The 19,012-nt window shown below is 46.5% G+C and overlaps 1 protein-coding gene across 2 annotated transcripts in view; it reads left to right on the forward strand.

The window, feature by feature from the left end:
- Positions 1–3,445: 3,445 nt before the first annotated feature.
- Positions 3,446–19,012, forward strand: part of ALAS1 (5'-aminolevulinate synthase 1) — a 16,464-nt gene continuing 897 nt past the window's right edge. The window contains exons 1-10 of one of the 2 annotated variants that reach the window (XM_032290075.1): positions 3,446–3,611; positions 4,605–4,835; positions 8,002–8,229; positions 9,359–9,508; positions 10,169–10,391; positions 11,290–11,474; positions 12,013–12,192; positions 12,910–13,074; positions 16,370–16,638; positions 17,302–17,464. In XM_032290075.1, coding sequence (XP_032145966.1) covers positions 4,637–4,835; positions 8,002–8,229; positions 9,359–9,508; positions 10,169–10,391; positions 11,290–11,474; positions 12,013–12,192; positions 12,910–13,074; positions 16,370–16,638; positions 17,302–17,464 — 1,762 coding nt within the window. In that variant the 5' untranslated portion in view covers positions 3,446–3,611; positions 4,605–4,636. The remainder of the gene's footprint in view (positions 3,612–4,604; positions 4,836–8,001; positions 8,230–9,358; positions 9,509–10,168; positions 10,392–11,289; positions 11,475–12,012; positions 12,193–12,909; positions 13,075–16,369; positions 16,639–17,301; positions 17,465–19,012) is intronic. The other variant, XM_032290074.1, reaches the window with a different exon arrangement.

Consider the following 19,012-nt stretch of genomic DNA (forward strand, 5'->3'; position numbering starts at 1 on the left):
TCCCAGCTACTCAGGAGGCTGAGGCAGGGAATTGCTTGAACTGGGAGGCAGAGGTTACAGTGAGCACAGATCGCGCCACTGCACTCCAGCCTGTGCAACAGAGAGAGACTCCATCTCAAAAACAATAATAATAAAATATAAAAATAAAAATATTTCCTGGGGCACAGAATAAAAAGAGTGAATTCTGGGGGCTGGGGTTGACATTTTCCATTTGCCTTGACCATTGGGTGGATACTCCGCCCAGCAGTCCCTGACCGTGATAGTGGTGGTGACGATGACGGTGATGTGGACTGGGTGGGAGGGAAACAAGGCCCCAGCGTCATCCCTGAGATGGGGCCTGACCTTGCCTCAACTCCGGCTGCTCAGGGCCACAGCGAGGGATAAGATGAGTTTGTACTGTAGCTCTGAGGAGGGAGGGAGGGAGGGAAAAGGGAAGGAGGGGTAAGGAGGAAGGGTTAAGGGAAGGAGGGGTAAGGGAGAGAGAAGGAGAGAGAGAAAGGGAAAAGAAGATGGGGAAGCAGGGAAGGACAAGGGAGGAGCAAGAGGGGAAGAAGGAGAAGGAGAATGGGCCAGGTGGGGTGGCTCATGCCTGTTATCCCAGCACTTTGGGAGGCCGAGGCAGGCAGATCATGAGGTCAAGATCAAGACCATCCTGGCCAACATGGTGAAACCCCATCTCTACTAAAAATACAAAAAGTTAGCTGGGCATGGTGGCACACACCTGGAGTCCCCAGATACTCAGGAGGCTGAGGCAGGAGAATCACTTGAACCCAGGAGGTAGAGGCTGTAGTGAGCCGAGATCGTGACACTGCACTCCAGCCTGGGTGACAGAGGGAGACTCCATCTCAAAAAAAAAAAAAAAAAAAAAAAAGGAGAAGGAAAAGAAAAGAAAGAGGAAGAGGAGGAGGGGACAGAATGGGGAAGAAGCGGCCCATAAGGATCACAACGGGACCCGAATAGGGCCCACTTCACAGACACCATAACTAAGACTTAGGGCATGAGGTCACTTGCTCAAGATCTCACAGGACTAGAACTCATGGCTTACGCCTAGTCCTTCAAGGCCTCAAACCTTGAACCACTCAAGCAGCATATCCCAAGACACTTCACCCTTACCTCACCAGAAAGGTGTGCTGGTTAAAATGCAGATTTCTGGGTCAAAATCAAAGGAGTGTTGCCCAGGAATCTGCATTTTGACCAGTACCCTGGTGGTGGTTGTTTGGGTCCTGACACTGAGAAACAGTGTGGCTCATTTAGGGCGTTTCTTAGTGCCACGTCCTGTACTCACACTGACCCCCAACCACCCCCACAGGGCTGGGCCTTTCCACTCAAGATTTCACCCACATTCTCCCAGTCGCATGTAGATCCACCCTTCCAGTTAGCACCCGCTTCTCTTCTGGAAGCCTTCTTCATGGTTGGGATCCTCCTCTTTCAGCACCTGTGGGAGTAATAGCCTCCTCCTTCTCCATCTGGAGGTGCTTACAACACTCTATTTCACTTTCCGTGTGAGTTGGCCTTGTTTCCCAACCTTTCTCTATATTAAACAGGAAATTCCCAGAGGGCTGGGGACTTGCCGTTTTAAACAATAAGCCTCTGAAATACATGACTTAATCTGACCCTCCCACCAGCCACAAGTGGCAGGGTTGGGAAAGCTTTACAAATCAGGAAACCAAGCCTTGAAGAGGTTGTGGCCTGCCCGAGTCCATAACCAAGTAAGATTCAGAGCTAGATTTGGAAGTCATGCCCAACTCCACTATCCAGTTCTTTTTGCTTTGGCTTTGCCTCTGATCACCCCCAAAAAAAACCCTGTGAGGGCTGGGAACAGTGGCTCATGCCTGTAATCCCAGCACTTTGGGAAGCTGAGGGTGGATCACTTGAGGTCAGGAGTTTGAGACCAGCCTGGCCAACATGGTGAAACCCCATCTCTACTAAATATACAAAAATTAGCTGGGCATGGTGGTGTACGCCTATAATCCAGTTACTTGGGAGGCTGAGGCAGGAGAATTGCTTGAACCTGGGAGACAGAGGTTCCAGTGAGCCAAGATTGCACCACAGCACTCCAGCCTGGGCAACAAAGGAAGACTCTGTCTCAAAACAAACAAACAAATAAAAACAAACAAAAAACAACAACGAAAAACCCTGTGAGGCAGGCACGTCAGGGGTTATGATCCTATTGACCAGATGAGGAAAGCAAGGCCCAAAGATGAGCAAAGGACTCAGTATCATTCTGATTGAGCTCCCACTTCCAGCTGCACTTGGGTCCGAGCACAAGTGCTGACCTTTCTCTCTCATCCTCTCTGGGTGACAGGCACTGCCCAGGATCCCTCGACAGGATGGCACAGAACTCAAGCTCTCAGACCAGAGCCCTCATCCTGGACTGGTCCTACTGCCACCCTTGAACCCAGGTGCCTCCTCCGAAGGTGGAGACTCGCCTCACCTGCCTTGCAGCCAGCTGGATGCTCAGACGGAAATGGAAAGTACCTGGACACACCCTGGTCACCGTCATTCTGGACTTTGTCCCTCTTGTTAATCCCCAGATGGGAAAGGAATACCCTCAATGGCCCTTTCCTCAAGACTGGAGGAGAGTACCTCTGAGCCAGGCACAGGCCCAGCCCAACCCAGCCTAAGCCAAGCTGGGAAGGGTGTGGAGCAAGGAAGGCAGACTGGCATTCCTGAGAGGGGTTTGCCAAGCCCTACAATTCATGTGTTGTGCCAGGGAAACTCAAGGGAGGTATGGCCCAACGATGACCTCTGGAATGGAGGCCTAAGCCACCCTGCTTGCCCAGGGTGGCCAGCAAGGGGCTTCGGACAACCCTGGATGGAAAAATAAAAATAGTGGCCAAATATTTGTTACACGATAACTATTGTCAGACCCTGTGCCTCTCCCTCCTCCCCAAGCGTTCAGAACTGTGGAATAGATGGGTTCCATCCAGCCCGATTCCTCTGCCCCTCTCTGGATCATCTTAGACCAGAAAGTGACACAGTTGAGTGTCCCGCTTCTTCTGCATCCCTCCAGGACCACTTCATCTGTGGCCGATCTTCCCCACCTCCTTTGGGAAGCCTCATTCACAGGTTTCAAAGCAAGCCGCAGGTGGAGTAGATCCTGCTTAAGACCCCGGCCCAGAATTCCTTAGATCTCCTTCTTCCTCCATGTCCAAGACACCCATCTTGACAACCCTGTAGCACCCCACTTGGCCCTAGCGGCACTTCGCCTCGGCCTTGCCATTTTATACCCCACAGTCGGGACGTAGGGTTCTGAAGCCCAGGGTAGTTGGTGGGGAGGCAGCACGAGTGTGCAGGACGAGGTCGGGAAAAGAGACCTCGTCCGCCCACCTCCTGGTTGCTCCTCCTCCCGACAAGCGAGCCGTTACCCGCAGAGCCCAAGAAGTGGGCCTCTCAGCCGGGTCCCCGCCACCCACCCCGCCGAGAGCGACGCTGCGCGCCTGCGCGGAAGAAGGCCGCGGCCACCGCGCATGCGCAGCAGTCACTCCCGCTGTATATTAAGGCGCCGGCGGTCGCGGCCTGAGGCTGCTCCTGGACAAGGGCGACGAACGGTTCGTTTGGACTTGCTGGCTTGCGTGCCCTCCGCCGCCTCCGCAGAGTCCCCCGCGCAGGTGAGGGCCAGCGTTGTGGGTGCGGCGCCGGCCGGGGAAGCCCTCGCGTGTCTTGCTAGTTGGAGCACCTCTTGCCGGGCACTGGAACCCCATCCCCCACTGTCCCAGTCTCCCGCCGCCTGCGGGGGGTCAGCGTTTATCCTCCAGATCTTTTGCCTAGACGGCCGCCTCAATTTCCCCCTTTCGGCCCCCTCGGGCTATTCCCGGCTGAACCCGCCGGTTTAGAATTCCCTTCTCATATCCCTCTCCTCATATCCCATTCCTCATTGTCGAGACCTCGACCTCGGGTCACCTCTGACCTCCAGTGCCCGAGGACTGCCTTCTTTCTCCAAATTCAACTCCCTCGACTTTCTAGCCCCTGCACGCTCCCAGTGAGTCCCAAGGCGCTGGCCCTTATACCCCTACCTTAGTTTGTGCCCCCCCTTTCTCAGTTACGCCCAGTTATTCCCGCTGTGGGGACACGACCCCGGAGGAATCCTTGCCTCTGGGACTTGGAGCCCTGCTGGGGTTCAGGGGTGGTTTCGGGTATGTGGGAACAAAGAGAAAGTCAGGATTCTTAAGAGTCTTCTCTTCCTGAATGAATGAGTGGCTTCTTCCATAGTATCCCTTCTCTACCTGGGTGTAAGCCAAGATGTCTTATCTGCACTGTGCATCTCCCTAAGAAACCTCTGGGCTCCCAAACCTGCTCTTGACTTGTCCCTCATCCTTCCACGCTCTTGGTTATTTACTGTCAGTACCTACTTCGTTTGGTGAAGTTGCTTTGCAGGTGCCTTTGTGTAGAGCTGGGGAATGAAGAAGTTGATGACCTGGCTAGAGTGTGGTCACCATTCCTTAGCTGAGTCTCACATCCGTGCTGTCCTTAGGAATTTTTGAGGGAGAAATGTTAGTATTCCAGGGTACCCTTTATATAAACTGCCGGTGACACCTGAATCCAGTGAGTTCGTGGTGATATTTGCCTGATTATTAACAAGTGTTGATGTCACTCATCATCAGTCTTTCCACAGGAGCCAGCATACTTCTTGAACATGGAGACTGTTGTTCGACGCTGCCCATTCTTATCCCGAGTCCCCCAGGCCTTTCTGCAGAAAGCAGGCAAATCTCTGTTGTTCTATGCCCAAAACTGCCCCAAAATGATGGAAGTTGGGGCCAAGCCAGCCCCTCGGGCACTGTCCACTGCAGCAGTACACTACCAACAGATTAAAGAAACCCCTCCGGCCAGTGAGAGTAAGTGTCATTGGCAATGAAGGAGCAGATAGGGGTGTTTGTGCTCATTGGTAGACTAAAAGCAGTCCACAGTGGTGGTGAGGGCCACACTCACTCACAGAGGGCTGCTCTGTGCACGGATTATTTCATATGATTGTCACCCAAGAGTAGGCACTTTTAGTTTCTCCATCTTTAAAAGTGAAACAGCGGCCAGTGTTGCACATATAGGTTTTTGGATTGCAGATTAGTTTCAGTTGGGGTTTTAGTATTTCCTCAGTGCCTCGTTCACATAAATATTAAATTGGAATGTTCTATTCTGACCTTTCTTTCATTAAACATTTGGCCTTTGGCTTTTTATTTATTTAGTTTTTCTTTTTTGAGACAGAGTCTTGCTCTGTCGCCCAGGTTGGAGTGCAGTGATGCAATCTTGGCTCATTGCAAATTCCACCTCCCCGGGGTTCAAATGATTCTCCTGCCTCAGCCTCCCAAGTACCTGGGACCGCAGGCTTGCACCACCACACCTGGATAATTTTTGTACTTTTGGTAGGGTTTCATTATGTTGGCCAGGCTGGTCTTGAACTCCTGATCTCAAATGATCCACCTGCCTTGGCTTCCCAAAGTGTTGGGATTACAGGTGTGAGCCACCGTGCCCAGCCCCTTTGGCTTTTTAAAATAGTGATTTTTTTTTTTCCTTAAAAGTTTTGTTTTATTGTGGTAAAATACACAAGAAAAAATACCATTTTAAGCATTTTTAAATGTACAGTTCAGTGGTATTCACATTGTTGTGCAGTCATCACCACCATCCATTTCCAGAACTTTTTTCATCTTCCCAAACTAAAACTATACCCACCAAACAGTAACTCTCCATTCCTCTCTCCCCAGCCTCTGACAACCACCATTCTGCTTTCTGTGTCTATGAATTTGACTACTCTAGGTACTTTATATAAGTGAAATTGTACAGTATTTATTAGTGGGACAAATTTATTTTGGCCAGATGCAGTGACTCACTCCTGTCATCCCAGCACTTTGGCAGGCAGAGGCATTTGGATCACTGAGGCCAGGAGTTCAAGACCAGCCTGGCCACATGGCAAAACCCCATCTCTACAAAAAATTTAAAAATTAGCTGGGCATGGTTGTGTATGCCTGTAATCCCATCTACTTGGGAGGGTGAGGCTTGCTTGAACCCAGGAAGCAGTGGTTGCAGTGAGCTGAGATCGTGCCCCATATCTTTATTTGTATATACATTTGTTGTTGTTGTTTTTTACAGCCTTTGATTTATTTTTTATTTATTTACTTTATTTATTTTTAGAGACAGGGTTTCACTGTGTTGGCCAGGCTGGTCTCAAACTCCTGACCTCGAGTGATCCACCCGCCTCGGCCTCCCAAAGTGCTGGGATTACAGGCGTGAGCCACCACATCCGGCCACTGTTGTTGGTTTTAACAAAGAGACTGGTGTTAAATTTAGTTTGCTCTGGTTCTGCTAGGAGAGAACAAGGCTTTTCAGGTTCCACTTAATCCTAGAGAATATTTTACAGGCTTTTCTTAGGTGTGTTCTCTGGGTGTGGGATTGTAAGAAGAATTTTTTTTTTTTCTTTAAGTAGAAAGGATTTGATCCTTTGTAGGGTTTATTTTCAAGAGTTAGTTGTGTATTTTTTACCAAAATGTTTGCAATAGTATGTTTTAAATAATAGGATTTTTTTCCTACACTTTGTTTAATGGATATGTATTACTTTTATAATAAGTGAAATTAACTTCAAAATAATTTTTTTGGCTTTCCTTTATAGAAGATTTTAATGGAAACTGTATTGAGACATCTTACCCAAGTTATAGGAAAGGCTAGCCAGTGACTCACAAGAGTATTCCAGAATGATGAAGAAAGACTTTTCTAGAAAGAAGATGAATGAATTTGCTCAAGGGGAGAGGGAAGTCACTCTAACAAAAGCATAATTAACAACCAACTGTATTAAGTCAGCAGTTTGATGAATTTAGATGAGAAAGTAGATGAGGTATGTGAATGTGATATGCCCCTATTTTTTTTACTGTATTAGCAATCTAAAGACCTAAGTTTTAGTCTAATTTCTTTTGTTTAGAAGAAAACCAATAGCTTTTATGTTAAGCAGCACGCACCCTCTTTGTCAAGAATGTGTTTAAAAAATACTAGCAGAGGCCAGATGTGATGGCTCTTGCCTGTAATTCCAGCATTTTGGGAGGCAGAGGCAGGAGGATTGCTTGAGTCTAGGAGTTTGATAGCAGCCAAGGGCACATAACAAGGTCGCGTCTCTACAAAAACCAGTAGAACCTACAGTCCAAGCTACTTGGAAGGGTGAATGGGAGGATCACTTGAGCCTGGAGATCAAAGCTACAGTTAGCTATGATTGCACCACTGCACTCTAGCCTGGGTGACCGAGTGAGATCCTGTTTCCAAAAAAAAGGAAAAGAAAATAATAGCAGAGAAAAAAATGTGTGTGAATACTTCTAGTTACCTTAGAAAGTGTGTCCTCTAATGAAGTAAGCTGAGTGTAGTTGGGGTAAAAATTACTGGAAATGATCCAACTCAAGGATTCCAGATTTTCTAAAACTAGAAAATGGTACTTTTTTGGATTTATGAGGAGAAATACTATGGGTTTAAGAGGTAACTGGAATGTGCCGATTAACTCTTCACAGGAGCATTGTTTCCTGTGAGGCAGATGAAAAACTAGCCAGATTAGCAGAACCTAATAAAAAATAAGCTTGTGGCTGGGCACAGTGGCTCACACCTGTAATCCCAGCACTTTGGGAAGCCAAGGCAGATGGATCACATGAGGTCAGGAGTTTGAGACCAGCCTGGTCAACATGGTGAAACCCCGTCTCTACTTAAAATGCAAACATTAGCCAGATGCGGTGGCGGGCACCTGTAATCCCAGCTACTTGGGAGGCTGAGGTGCAAGAATTGCTTGAACCTGGGAGGCGGAGGTTGTAGTGAGCTGAGATTATGCCATTGCACTCCAACCTGGGGAACAGAGCAAGACTCTATCTCCCAAAAAAAAAAAAAGCTTGTGTCTGGATGCTGGGGTAGAGTATTAAGTTTATCTTTGTTGGGGTAGAGTGAGTATTAAGTTTATCTTCAAGGCAATAAGAGAAATAAATGGTTTTCTTATACACTGTGCAACCAGACCTGATGCTTCATTTTTTCCATTTCCTCTCTCAGAAGACAAAACTGCCAAAGCCAAGGTCCAGCAGGCTCCTGATGGACCCCAGCAGAGTCCAGATGGCACGCAGCTTCCGTCTGGACACCCCTTGCCTGCCACGAGCCAGGGCACTGCAAGCAAATGCCCTTTCCTGGCAGCACAGATGAGCCAAAGAGGCAGCAGTGTCTTCTGCAAAGCCAGTCTTGAGCTTCAGGAGGATGTACAGGAAATGAATGCTGTGAGGAAAGGTAAGAGATGAGTTGTGAACCATTAGGGTAGTGAAGAGGTCCTTTTAGTTCTTTTGGGCCCTCAGATTTGTATATGAGCTATTATTAGCTTATTTTTTATTAGCATATTTTTTATGGGAACACCTTCCTCTTTTAGGGCCAGGGAGGAAGGACCTCAAGATAGACAGTCAAGGGACTGTATTGCGAAATGTGAGACTTTCTTTCTGTTGTGTGTGTAGAATGTGACCAGCTTTTATAGTAACTGCTTAATTTCTGAAAATAATTTGCAGTCTTGAGCTGCTACCAGCTGCCTTTTGTCCCTTTGGTCTTTCCCATCATCTGGTGGGATAAAGATAGAAAACAATGGTTTTACTGTAGTAAGTGCTGGCCCCAGGGCTCCCAAGCTATGTGTCTTACTGATGGACATTGAATTACAACCTTAACTCCAGCTGTGACTATATCTGCAGAGCACCCAAGACTCCCCCGAAGCCTTACCAGCAGAAATTATGCATATGGCCAAAATTGTTTTCTATGAAGAAAATTGAGATTAGGGCCAGGCACAGTGGCTCACACCTGCAATCCCAGCACTTTGGGAGGCTGAGACAGGTGGATCACTTGAGGCCAGGAGTTTAAGACCAGCCTGGCCAACATGGTGAAACCCTGGCCAACATGGTGAAACCCCATCCCGATCAAACATACAAAAATTAGCCGGGCATGGTGGTGCATGCCTGTAGTCCTAGCTACTCAGTAGGCTGAGGAAGGAAAATTGTTTGAACCCAGGAGGCAGAAGTTGGAATGAGTCAAGATCACTCCACAACAAGACTCTGTCTCAAAAATAAAGCAGAAAATGGAGATTAGGATTGGGGTGGGGATGTAGTGGAGTAAATGAGACATGCCACCTAGCAAGAAAGCTTTGGACTTCATTGTTCATTAAAGCTGGCCTGTAGCTCTGAAAACAACACCAAGAGTCTGCCATTGCAGTAACTAAAATAGAGGAGATGCTTTGTACACTCAGTTCCAACTAACTTTAGTTATGTTTGGCCTTTTTTGTGAAATAGGCAGTAAGCCATTTTTGACAATATGTCTGGAAAATATTGTGAATTCAGAACAGAAAGTTGGTCCCATTTGCTTCTTGTTACTTTTGTTCCAGAGGTTGCTCAAACCTCAGTGAGCCCCAGTGTGGTTAGCGTGAAAACCGGTGGAGGGGACCCCAGTGGACTGCTGAAGAACTTCCAGGACATCATGCAAAAGCAAAGACCAGAAAGAGTGTCTCATCTTCTTCAAGATAACTTGCCAAAATGTAAGTCTTATTGTTATTTGCCTGATGTAGGAGAGAATTTATAATTTAAACATACATCAGATTAAATATAAAATATCATGGTGAGGCTGGGCACAGTGGCTTATACCTGTAATCCCAGCACTTTGGGAGGCTGACATGGGAGGATCACTTGAGGCCAGGAGTTTGAGACCAGCCTTGGCAACATAGCAAGACACTGTCTCTACAAAAACAATTTTTTTAATTAGCCAGTCATGGTGGCCCACACCTATAGTCCCAGCTACCCAGGAGGCTGTGGTAGGAAGATTGCTTAAGCCCAGGAGTTCAAGGTTCAGTGAGCTATGATCATACTATTGCACTCCAGCCTGAATGACAGAGAGAGACTCTGTCTCTAGGAAAAACAAAAAATGTCTGGGGAGTTGAGGCTTAAAACCCATATACCTTGCTTGAGTGAGCAAGTGCTCTTGGTAGCCTGCCTTCTGTCCTTTAATACCTACTGTCTACCCATGGCACTGGGCCAAACACTTGACATACAGTCTCATTTACTTACAAGATGAGGACATCAAATAACCTGCCCAGGATCTCCCTGCTATTCAGTGGCCAAGCTGAGACTTGTTGTCTTTCACTAAAACACAGCTGTGTTTCACAACCACCATTCTGTACTGTCTTTTGTTCAATTTTTAGCTGTTTCCACTTTTCAGTATGATCGTTTCTTTGAGAAAAAAATTGATGAGAAAAAGAATGACCACACCTATCGAGTTTTTAAAACTGTGAACCGGCGAGCACACATCTTCCCCATGGCAGATGACTATTCAGACTCCCTCATCACCAAAAAGCAGGTGTCAGTCTGGTGCAGTAATGACTACCTAGGAATGAGCCGCCACCCACGGGTGTGTGGGGCAGTTATGTAAGTAGCCCTTGGCTTTCAAATATTACTGGTGTTATTTGGCTTTCTTATGGAGATAACAATTAGTAGCTAAAAGTGTGCCATAGCAAAATACTATTCTTAGCTTCTGAAAAATATCTACACATTACTTTTAAAGGAATGCTCATGTGCAGGTAGCTGCTGGAGCCCCTTAGCTTGTGAGGGTTCAAGCTTATAAGCCCAATATCGACATGTGTCAGTTCACTTCCTACTACCCTGCAAGTGAGTGTGCCTTTAACACCAGCTGTTCTTGCACAGAGACATCCTTGATTGTGGCTGTGAGTGGAGAAATATGAATCTAGCAGTGCTAGAGACAAACTGCTTCAAAAGACATGTTAAAAAGGATGATAGATCCCATCACTCATGTCCTTCAGGAGATTCACCATCCTAGGGATGCTTGAGAGAGTTGCTTGTCAGATTCTCCAAAGGCTTGCTAAAGAGAGTCCCAGTTGAAGTTTAATGATAGTGATATATCCTAACATTACATGATTGGCTTGCAAAGGGTAACCACCAACCAGGATGTCTCTCTATAGTTTCTTTTTCTTAAAATAACGTGTTATTGGAAAGAATAATGTTTCTCAGAGAAAAGAAACATTAGTTTCTTAGAAAAGAAACTCAGCTAATACCAAGCACTTACTGACTGTTAAATGAACACTGTTCTTGATGATTCCTGGGGGTATCATCACCCTAGCGTTGACACCTCCGACACCGTCTCCCACGTAGTCTGAAGATAAATCAGTTGAAACTTCTGACTCCAGGTTTCACAGTGAGAGAGTTGCTACATCAACATGTTTCAATTGCCTGGATCCTAGAAAGGAAAAAATTCACATAGTGTTTAGTACCATGAGCTTTATTTTTTGCCTTTTTTTTTCTTAAATAGGGACACTTTGAAACAACATGGTGCTGGGGCAGGTGGTACTAGAAATATTTCTGGAACTAGTAAATTCCATGTGGACTTAGAGCGGGAGCTGGCAGACCTCCATGGGAAAGATGCAGCCCTCTTGTTTTCCTCGTGCTTTGTGGCCAATGACTCGACCCTCTTCACTCTGGCTAAGATGATGCCAGGTAAGGAAGCCTGGCATGAGTGCCTTAGAGCTTTTTGGGTTTCTCAGTAATAGCAAGAATATTAGCAACAAAGAAGGCTTACCAGAACGTCTCAATTGAAAATAACAGTCCTATCTGGGCATTTGCTCTAGGATTGAGTGCTAACTGTACGAGTTCCAGTGAAAACATGATACCAGGGAAGGTTCAGACTTGAAACATCTTGTCCTTGAGCTAATTGCCTCAAATGTGTTTTGTATCCTGAGATGATCCTTTGGAGAAGTCTCTTAATCATTTTTAGTTATCTCTTGATTGAGTTTGGAGTGAGGCAGCCAGATTTAAGATAAGATTAATTGCCTGCCACAGGGTTATTCTACACCTTTGGGTCTTCTCACAGGGGAAGCACTAGCTACTTATTTTGCCAGGAAGAAACTGGCACCAGTGTCTTTTTCCTACTAGGCATTTTCAGAACATCATTTCCAAGGAAAAGTCTGTTGTCTCTCTCTAGGAAATAATTTGCCTTTGATGCAGATGGCAATAAATAGCATTTTTGTTGTGTTAGGCTGTGAGATTTACTCTGATTCTGGGAACCATGCCTCCATGATCCAAGGGATTCGAAACAGCCGAGTGCCAAAGTACATCTTCCGCCACAATGATGTCAGCCATCTCAGAGAACTGCTGCAAAGATCTGACCCCTCAGTCCCCAAGATTGTGGCATTTGAAACTGTCCACTCAATGGATGGTAAGTGTGGATAGAGATCTATCTGAAACCTAAGATGAAAAACGAGGCCTGAACTCTTTTAAAAGTATGGAGTTTTGTTGTACTTTTTAATTTTCTTTTCCTTTCTGCCAGGATTTTTTTTTCTTCTAGCTTTTACATTCAGTGGGTACATGTGTGAATTTTATTATATGAGTAAATTCTGTGTCACAGGGGTTTGGTGTACAGATTATTTCATCACCTAGGTAATAAGCATAGTACCCAATAGGTAGTTTTTGATCCTCATCCTCCTCCCACCCTCCACCGTCAACTAGGCCCCCAGTGTCTGTTGTTCCCTTCTTTGTGTCCATGTGTACTTCATGTTTAGCTTCCACTTAGAAGAGAAAGTGATATTTGGTTTTTCCATTCCTGCATTAATTCACTTAGGATGGCCTCCAGCTCTGTCTATATTGCTGTAAAGGACATGGTCTCGTTCTTTTTTTATTGCTGTGTAGTATTGCATTCTGCCAGGATTTTGTAATTGGTAGACTTTATTTAATAGATTTGGATGAAAGTGGATTTTCTTTTCTGGCTTTTACTAGGCTCTGGGACCCCAAGTAACCTAGAAATTGTAGGAAGTTCATTTTCTTTGAATATTAAAAATGATACCTTAGAATATAAGTTTACATTCTTCTGACTCTAAACAAAACAGAAATTTCTGAAGTGGCAAGCTCTTCAGAGCAGTATCTGGTCTTTCCTCAGGGGCAGTGTGCCCACTGGAAGAGCTCTGCGACGTGGCCCATGAGTTTGGAGCAATCACGTTCGTGGATGAAGTCCACGCGGTGGGGCTGTATGGGGCTCGAGGCGGAGGGATTGGGGATCGGGATGGAGTCATGCCAAAAATGGACATCATTTCTGGAACACTTGGTATGTATATACTGTATCACATACACTAAAATTCCATTATCCTAACAAGGCCAAGGACTAACTAGTCTAACTGGGATCAGATGAAGAGACAGTCTGACAGCATATAAAGCCTGGGCCACTCTTTCTTTTGGCCCAGCTTAGTGGAATCCCTTGGGTCATGGAGGCATGGCTCTTAGAATCAAAGTAAATTCCATAGCCTAACAACAGATAGACCATTTATTGCCATCTGAGCTCATTTCAAACATAGTTGTGGCTCTAGCCACATCCGTGGCAAGAGCCTGTATTCTCTGTGCCTCAGGTTGTCTCTAAAAAGAAAAAAGAATTCTAGTACTTTTCTCCTGGAGTACTTGTTAGGTTCAGGCATTGTGAAGTGCTGAGCTCTGTGCCTGTCATGTGGGAATATTCCAATTCATCCTGGTTTTCCTCTGCTCTTCCTCATACAGAGGCTATGTCTCATGGTAAGTGGGAGCTAGACTTTGGAGCCCTGCCGCCTCACTAGTTGTGTGACCTTGGGTTGGCAGTTAACTTTTCTATACCTCAGTTTCATCATCAGTATAATGGAGAAAACAATGAGACCTAAATGACAATTCTTGTGAAGAAGGTAAATGAGTTGTATGTAAACAGTTACTATAGACATTCCCTTTGCCTATGAGAACCCTAAAGAGATGAAAATTGTATAAATTTGAAGATTTTTTTTTAAGCCTTCAAAAGTGGGTAAGGCAGTTGGAAACCCATCTAGCAGTTAGCTAAAATGCCAGTTTATAGCCTACGCTTCGTAAAGGAAGGGCAGCCTTTTTAAAAAGTGTCCTTCAGCACCGTCAAGGGGCATGAGAACCCAATCTGTCACCCAGCCTGGAGTGCAGTGGCACGATCTCGGCTCACAGCCACTGCAACCTCTGCCTCCCTGGTTCCAGCAATTCTGTCTCAGCCTCCTGAGTAGCTGGACTACAGGCGCCTGCCACCATGCCCAACTAATTTTTGTATTTTTAGTAGAGATGGGGTTTCACCATATTGGTCAGGCTGGTCTCGAACTCCTGACCTCTGGTGATCCACCCACCTTGGCCTCCCAAAGTGCTGGTATTACAGGTGTGAGCCACCGTGCCCGATGAGAGCCTGGGAGTTCTAAGGGTAGAACGCTACCAGAAGAAAAGCACATGGTCATGTGTCCTAATTCAAGAAGCTCTTCTGTTTTAAGGAGGTCTCCTGATGCGGGCTCTTTGAAAGTATGGTCATTCATTGTGAGATGGGAAATGCTAGAGAGAGAAACTTTGCACCATAAGAGATTGAACCAACCCAGCTCTGCATATGGTTTTAGCAAAAATGTTAATTATTGAATGTAACATTAAGATCTATGAAGACTCTGCTGGAGTTTTTTTTTGTTTTGTTTTTTGAGACAGGGTCTCACTCTGTCGCCCAGGTGTGTTCACAGCTCACTGCAGCCTCCACCTCCTGGGCTCAAGTGATCTTCCCACCTCAGCCTTCTGGTGGGCAGATCACTTGAGCTTGAGGTGTTGCCTGGCAAATTTTTGTATTTTTAATAGAGACAGGGTTTCACCATGTTGGCCAGGCTAGTCTCTAACTCCTGAGCTCAAGCCCACCTCAGCCTCCCAAAGTGCTGGCACTACAGGCATGAGCCACTGCACCTGGCCTCGTCTGGAGTTTTTAATCCTGAAACTTGAGATATAGATTATACAAAGGGACTCAATGAGAATTGAAAACCAAGGCCTAAATCAGTCCTAACAGGTTCTGAGTTTTCATATTTGTCTAGCAAATGCATTAATTGCCAAGAGTTTTGTTCTGACTTAAGTAGGAAATAACACCAGTCACACTAAAACAGTTAATGCCTCAGCTGGGTAAAATTCCAGCCTCTGGGGTAATGTTCGTAGTGGGAGGATGGTGCAAGCACTGCAGAGCCAGTCTTGTTCCAAAGAGCACATGCAGTGCAGACATGGGACTGGAGCTGTGCTGGCTGTCAGAGCAGCAAGCCTGGGTGAGAAAGGCAAAGCAGAATCAGATGGTGGGAAGGGAGGCAGCGGCTGGGTCTCTGGGCACGCTGGGACCAGCCACTGAGGTGTCAGGTCTGGTTGGAAAACCTGCGTTTTGATCCTGGTTAGACACCAGCTTGGCCATATGACTTTTGGCAAGATCTTTTGTAACCTTCCTTAGCTTTTTTTCCCTTTTAAAAATGGTAGCCAGGCATGATAGCCCACACCTGTAATCTTAGCACTTTGGGAGGCTGAGACAGGAGGATCACTTGAGCCTAGGAGTTTGAGACCAGAGCTGAGCAACGAAGCATGGCCTCCTCTCTACACAAAATAAAAATTTTTTAAAATTAGTAGGCATGATGGTGAACACCTGTCCCAGCTACTTGGGAGGCTGAAGTGGAAGGAATACTTGAGCCCAGGAAGTTGAGGCTGCAGTGAGCTGTGTTCATGCCACTGCACTCTAGCCTGGGTGACAGAGCAAGACCCTGTCTCTAAAAAAAGGAAGAGTAGATTTCCTTTTATGGTCACACATTGCTTACGATGGTGGATATATTCTGAGAATTGCATCACTAGGCAATTTCCTCATTGTGCAAACACCATAGAGTATACTTACATAAACCTAGGTGGTGTAGCCTACTGCACACCTAGGCCTTGTGTTATGGCCTGTTACTGCTCCTAGGCTGCAAACCTGTACAAGGTGTTACTGTATTGGATACTGTAGGCAACACCCTGGTGTGTATTTGTGTATCTAAACATACCTAAACTTAGAAAAGGTACAGTAAGGCCGGGTGCGGTGGCTCAAGCCTGTAATCCCAGCACTGTGGGAGGCCGAGGCGGGTGGATCACGAGGTCAAGAGATCGAGACCATCCTGGTCAACATGGTGAAACCCCATCTCTACTAAAACTACAAAAAATTAGGTGGGCATGGTGGCGCGTGCCTGTAATCCCAGCTACTCAGGAGGCTGAGGCAGGAGAATTGCCTGAACCCGGGAGGCGGAGGTTGCGGTGAGCCAAGATCGTGCCATTGCACTCCAGCCTGGGTAACAAGAGCGAAACTCTGTCTCAAAAAAAAAAAAAAAGAAAGAAAGAAAAGGTACAGTAAAAATACAGTATTATAATCTTATGGGACCACCATCATATATGTGGTCTGTCATTGACTGAAACATTGTTAATGTGGTGCGTGACTACTCCAATCAGTCCTGGGACAAATTAAGAAGATAAGGAGAAAAGTCAGTGCTTTGAGCCCTGCAACACCTTGCTGTGTCCCTTTAGAGGCTGTTGCTGTAATAAATAAAGCTGTTTTCTCCCAGGCAAAGCCTTTGGCTGTGTTGGAGGGTACATTGCCAGCACGAGTTCTCTGATTGACACTGTACGGTCCTATGCGGCTGGCTTCATCTTCACCACCTCTCTGCCACCCATGCTGCTGGCTGGAGCCCTGGAATCTGTGCAGATCCTGAAGAGCGCTGAGGGACGGGTGCTTCGCCGCCAGCACCAGCGCAACGTCAAGCTCATGAGACAGATGCTAATGGACGCTGGTCTCCCTGTGGTCCACTGCCCCAGCCACATCATCCCTGTGCGGGTAATGGCCTGTCTCTGATTGGACTTGCTGTGGGCTGTGCCCCTTCACATGGTGTGCAGTTGTTCTGCTTCACACCTTCCTGAAGTTGGGCTTGAGTGGGGTGACTGCCAGAGCAGGGTTGTAGCCAGCCACCCTCTGTCATGTTTCCGCCGTTGCCTAACTTCACGATGAGAAGAAAGCCTTTGAACCCAGCAGGCTGGGACAGAAATTCCATCTCCAGATCACTGACCTTACAGGGTAAACTCCAGAAGCTTGAGCTTGGCCAACTTTGAAGTATGGCTTTCTACTTAGTAAATTTCAAAATAGGTTTTGCCCTTTCCACTACAAATGGTAGCACTGTTGGTGTCACAGCTGAATAAGTGTAATGAATACAGCTAGTATAATGGAATCTGTGCTATACTTACTGGGTATGAACAGAACCAGTGTTTTCCCATTAAAAAGGTATTTCTTTTTCATGAGGTTTTGGCTCTCTGGTCTTCACTAAACAACACTGGCTCCTTTTAAATGACAGATGTTTGGGCAGCACCTTCCCTCTCCCCCAAGCTTGCATATGTTGCTACAGTCTGGTCTTGAGCCTGAGCGTTGCAGAGACTATGTTCGTTAGAATCTCTAAGAGGTAGTCCTTCCTGTTGTGACCTTCCCTTCTGCTCTCATTGAACTTAGGTTGCAGATGCTGCTAAAAACACAGAAGTCTGTGATGAACTAATGAGCAGACATAACATCTATGTGCAAGCAATCAATTACCCTACAGTGCCCCGAGGGGAAGAGCTCCTACGGATCGCCCCCACCCCTCACCACACACCCCAAATGATGAACTACTTCCTTGGTGAGTACCTGGGGAGCTGCTGGTGCCTCTTTGGAAACTTACAGAAAGCTGTCTTTGCAGCGTTTGTAACTGTAGCCCTTCAGAGGCATTCAGATTTGTTTGTTTCTTTCTTTCTTTTTTAAGACAAAGTGTCGTTTTTGTTGCCCAGGCTGGAGTGCAATGGCTCAATCTTGGCTTACCTCAACTTCCGCCTCCTAGGTTCAAGCAATTCTCCTGCCTCAGCCTCCCAAGTAGCTGGGATACAGGCATGTGCCACAATACCCAGCTAATTTTGTATTTTTAGTAGAGATGGGGTTTCTCCCTGTTGGTCAGGCTGGTCTCGAACTCCTGACTTCAGATGATCCGCCTGCCTCAGCCTTCCAAAGTGCTGGGATTACAGGCATGAGCCACCTCGGCTGGCCTGTTTCTTCTTTTTCCATGTAATTAAAAATGCCATTAAATGGTTCAAAACCCTAAAAGATATTTATTGTCTGGTTCACATCAAGAGGGTGCAGAGTCGTTTTGGGAGCTCTGAGGGAGCCTGGGAACCTGCTCAGTGTTCCCAGTGACCCCTTGTCTGTGGCTGAAGGATGCATGGTAGTGACTTGCAGGGAGAAGAGCCTCTGAAGGCTTGAGTGCCCGCTGGCCCTCCAGAGTCCAGCTCATATTTGTCTTTGGCACTGCCCTCTACTCCATGACGTTGTATAATCCTTAAATAACCGCACACCTAATCCCCTCTGATAAGAGGAATTGCTCAACATTTTCAACTGTCCTGTGGTTCTGTACTGCCCGACCCATGTCGAACCTAAAGGCAGAGACCTAAGGGGGCTGTTAGTCACAGGTCACCTCTGCCTCTAAGGTACATTGCTCTCCCGAGCCCGCCCAGCATGGCTCAGCTTCCTTATGGGCTATCTGTTCTGTTGGAAATGCTGGCTTTAATCCCATGGCGATGTTGGAGCAGCTTCTTCCCTACAGGCCTGTGAAATCAAGCCTAACTCTGGGTTTTATTTTTCTCTTTATTTATTTTTATAAAAGCCTTATTGGGCCGGGCGCGGTGGCTCAAGCCTGTAATCCCAGCACTTTGGAAGGCCGAGGCGGGTGGATCACGAGGTCAAGAGATCGAGACCATCCTGGTCAACATGGTGAAACCCCGTCTCTACTAAAAATACAAAAAATTAGCTGGGCATGGTGGCGCGTGCCTGTAATCCCAGCTACTGAGGAGGTTGAGGCAGGAGAATTGCCTGAACCCAGGAGGCGGAGGTTGCGGTGAGCCGAGATCGCGCCATTGCACTCCAGCCTGGGTAACAAAAGCAAGACTCCGTCTCCTAAAAAAAAAAAAAAAAAAAAAAAAAAAAAGCCTTATTGAGGCCAGGCGTGGTGGCGCGCGCCTGTAATCCAAGCACTTTGGAGGCCAAGGCAGGCGGCTCATCTGAGGTCTGGACTTCAAGGCCAGCTTGACCAACATGGTGAAACCCTGTCTTAAAAAAAAAAAAGCCTATTGAGATATAACTCACATACCATAAAATTCACCTGTTTAAAGTACCTAAGGGCATGATTTTTTTTTTTTTT

This window comes from Sapajus apella, unplaced genomic scaffold (assembly GCF_009761245.1).
Source record: "Sapajus apella isolate SASKATOON/1434 unplaced genomic scaffold, GSC_monkey_1.0 scaffold23, whole genome shotgun sequence".
NCBI classification, from domain to species: domain Eukaryota; kingdom Metazoa; phylum Chordata; class Mammalia; order Primates; family Cebidae; genus Sapajus; species Sapajus apella.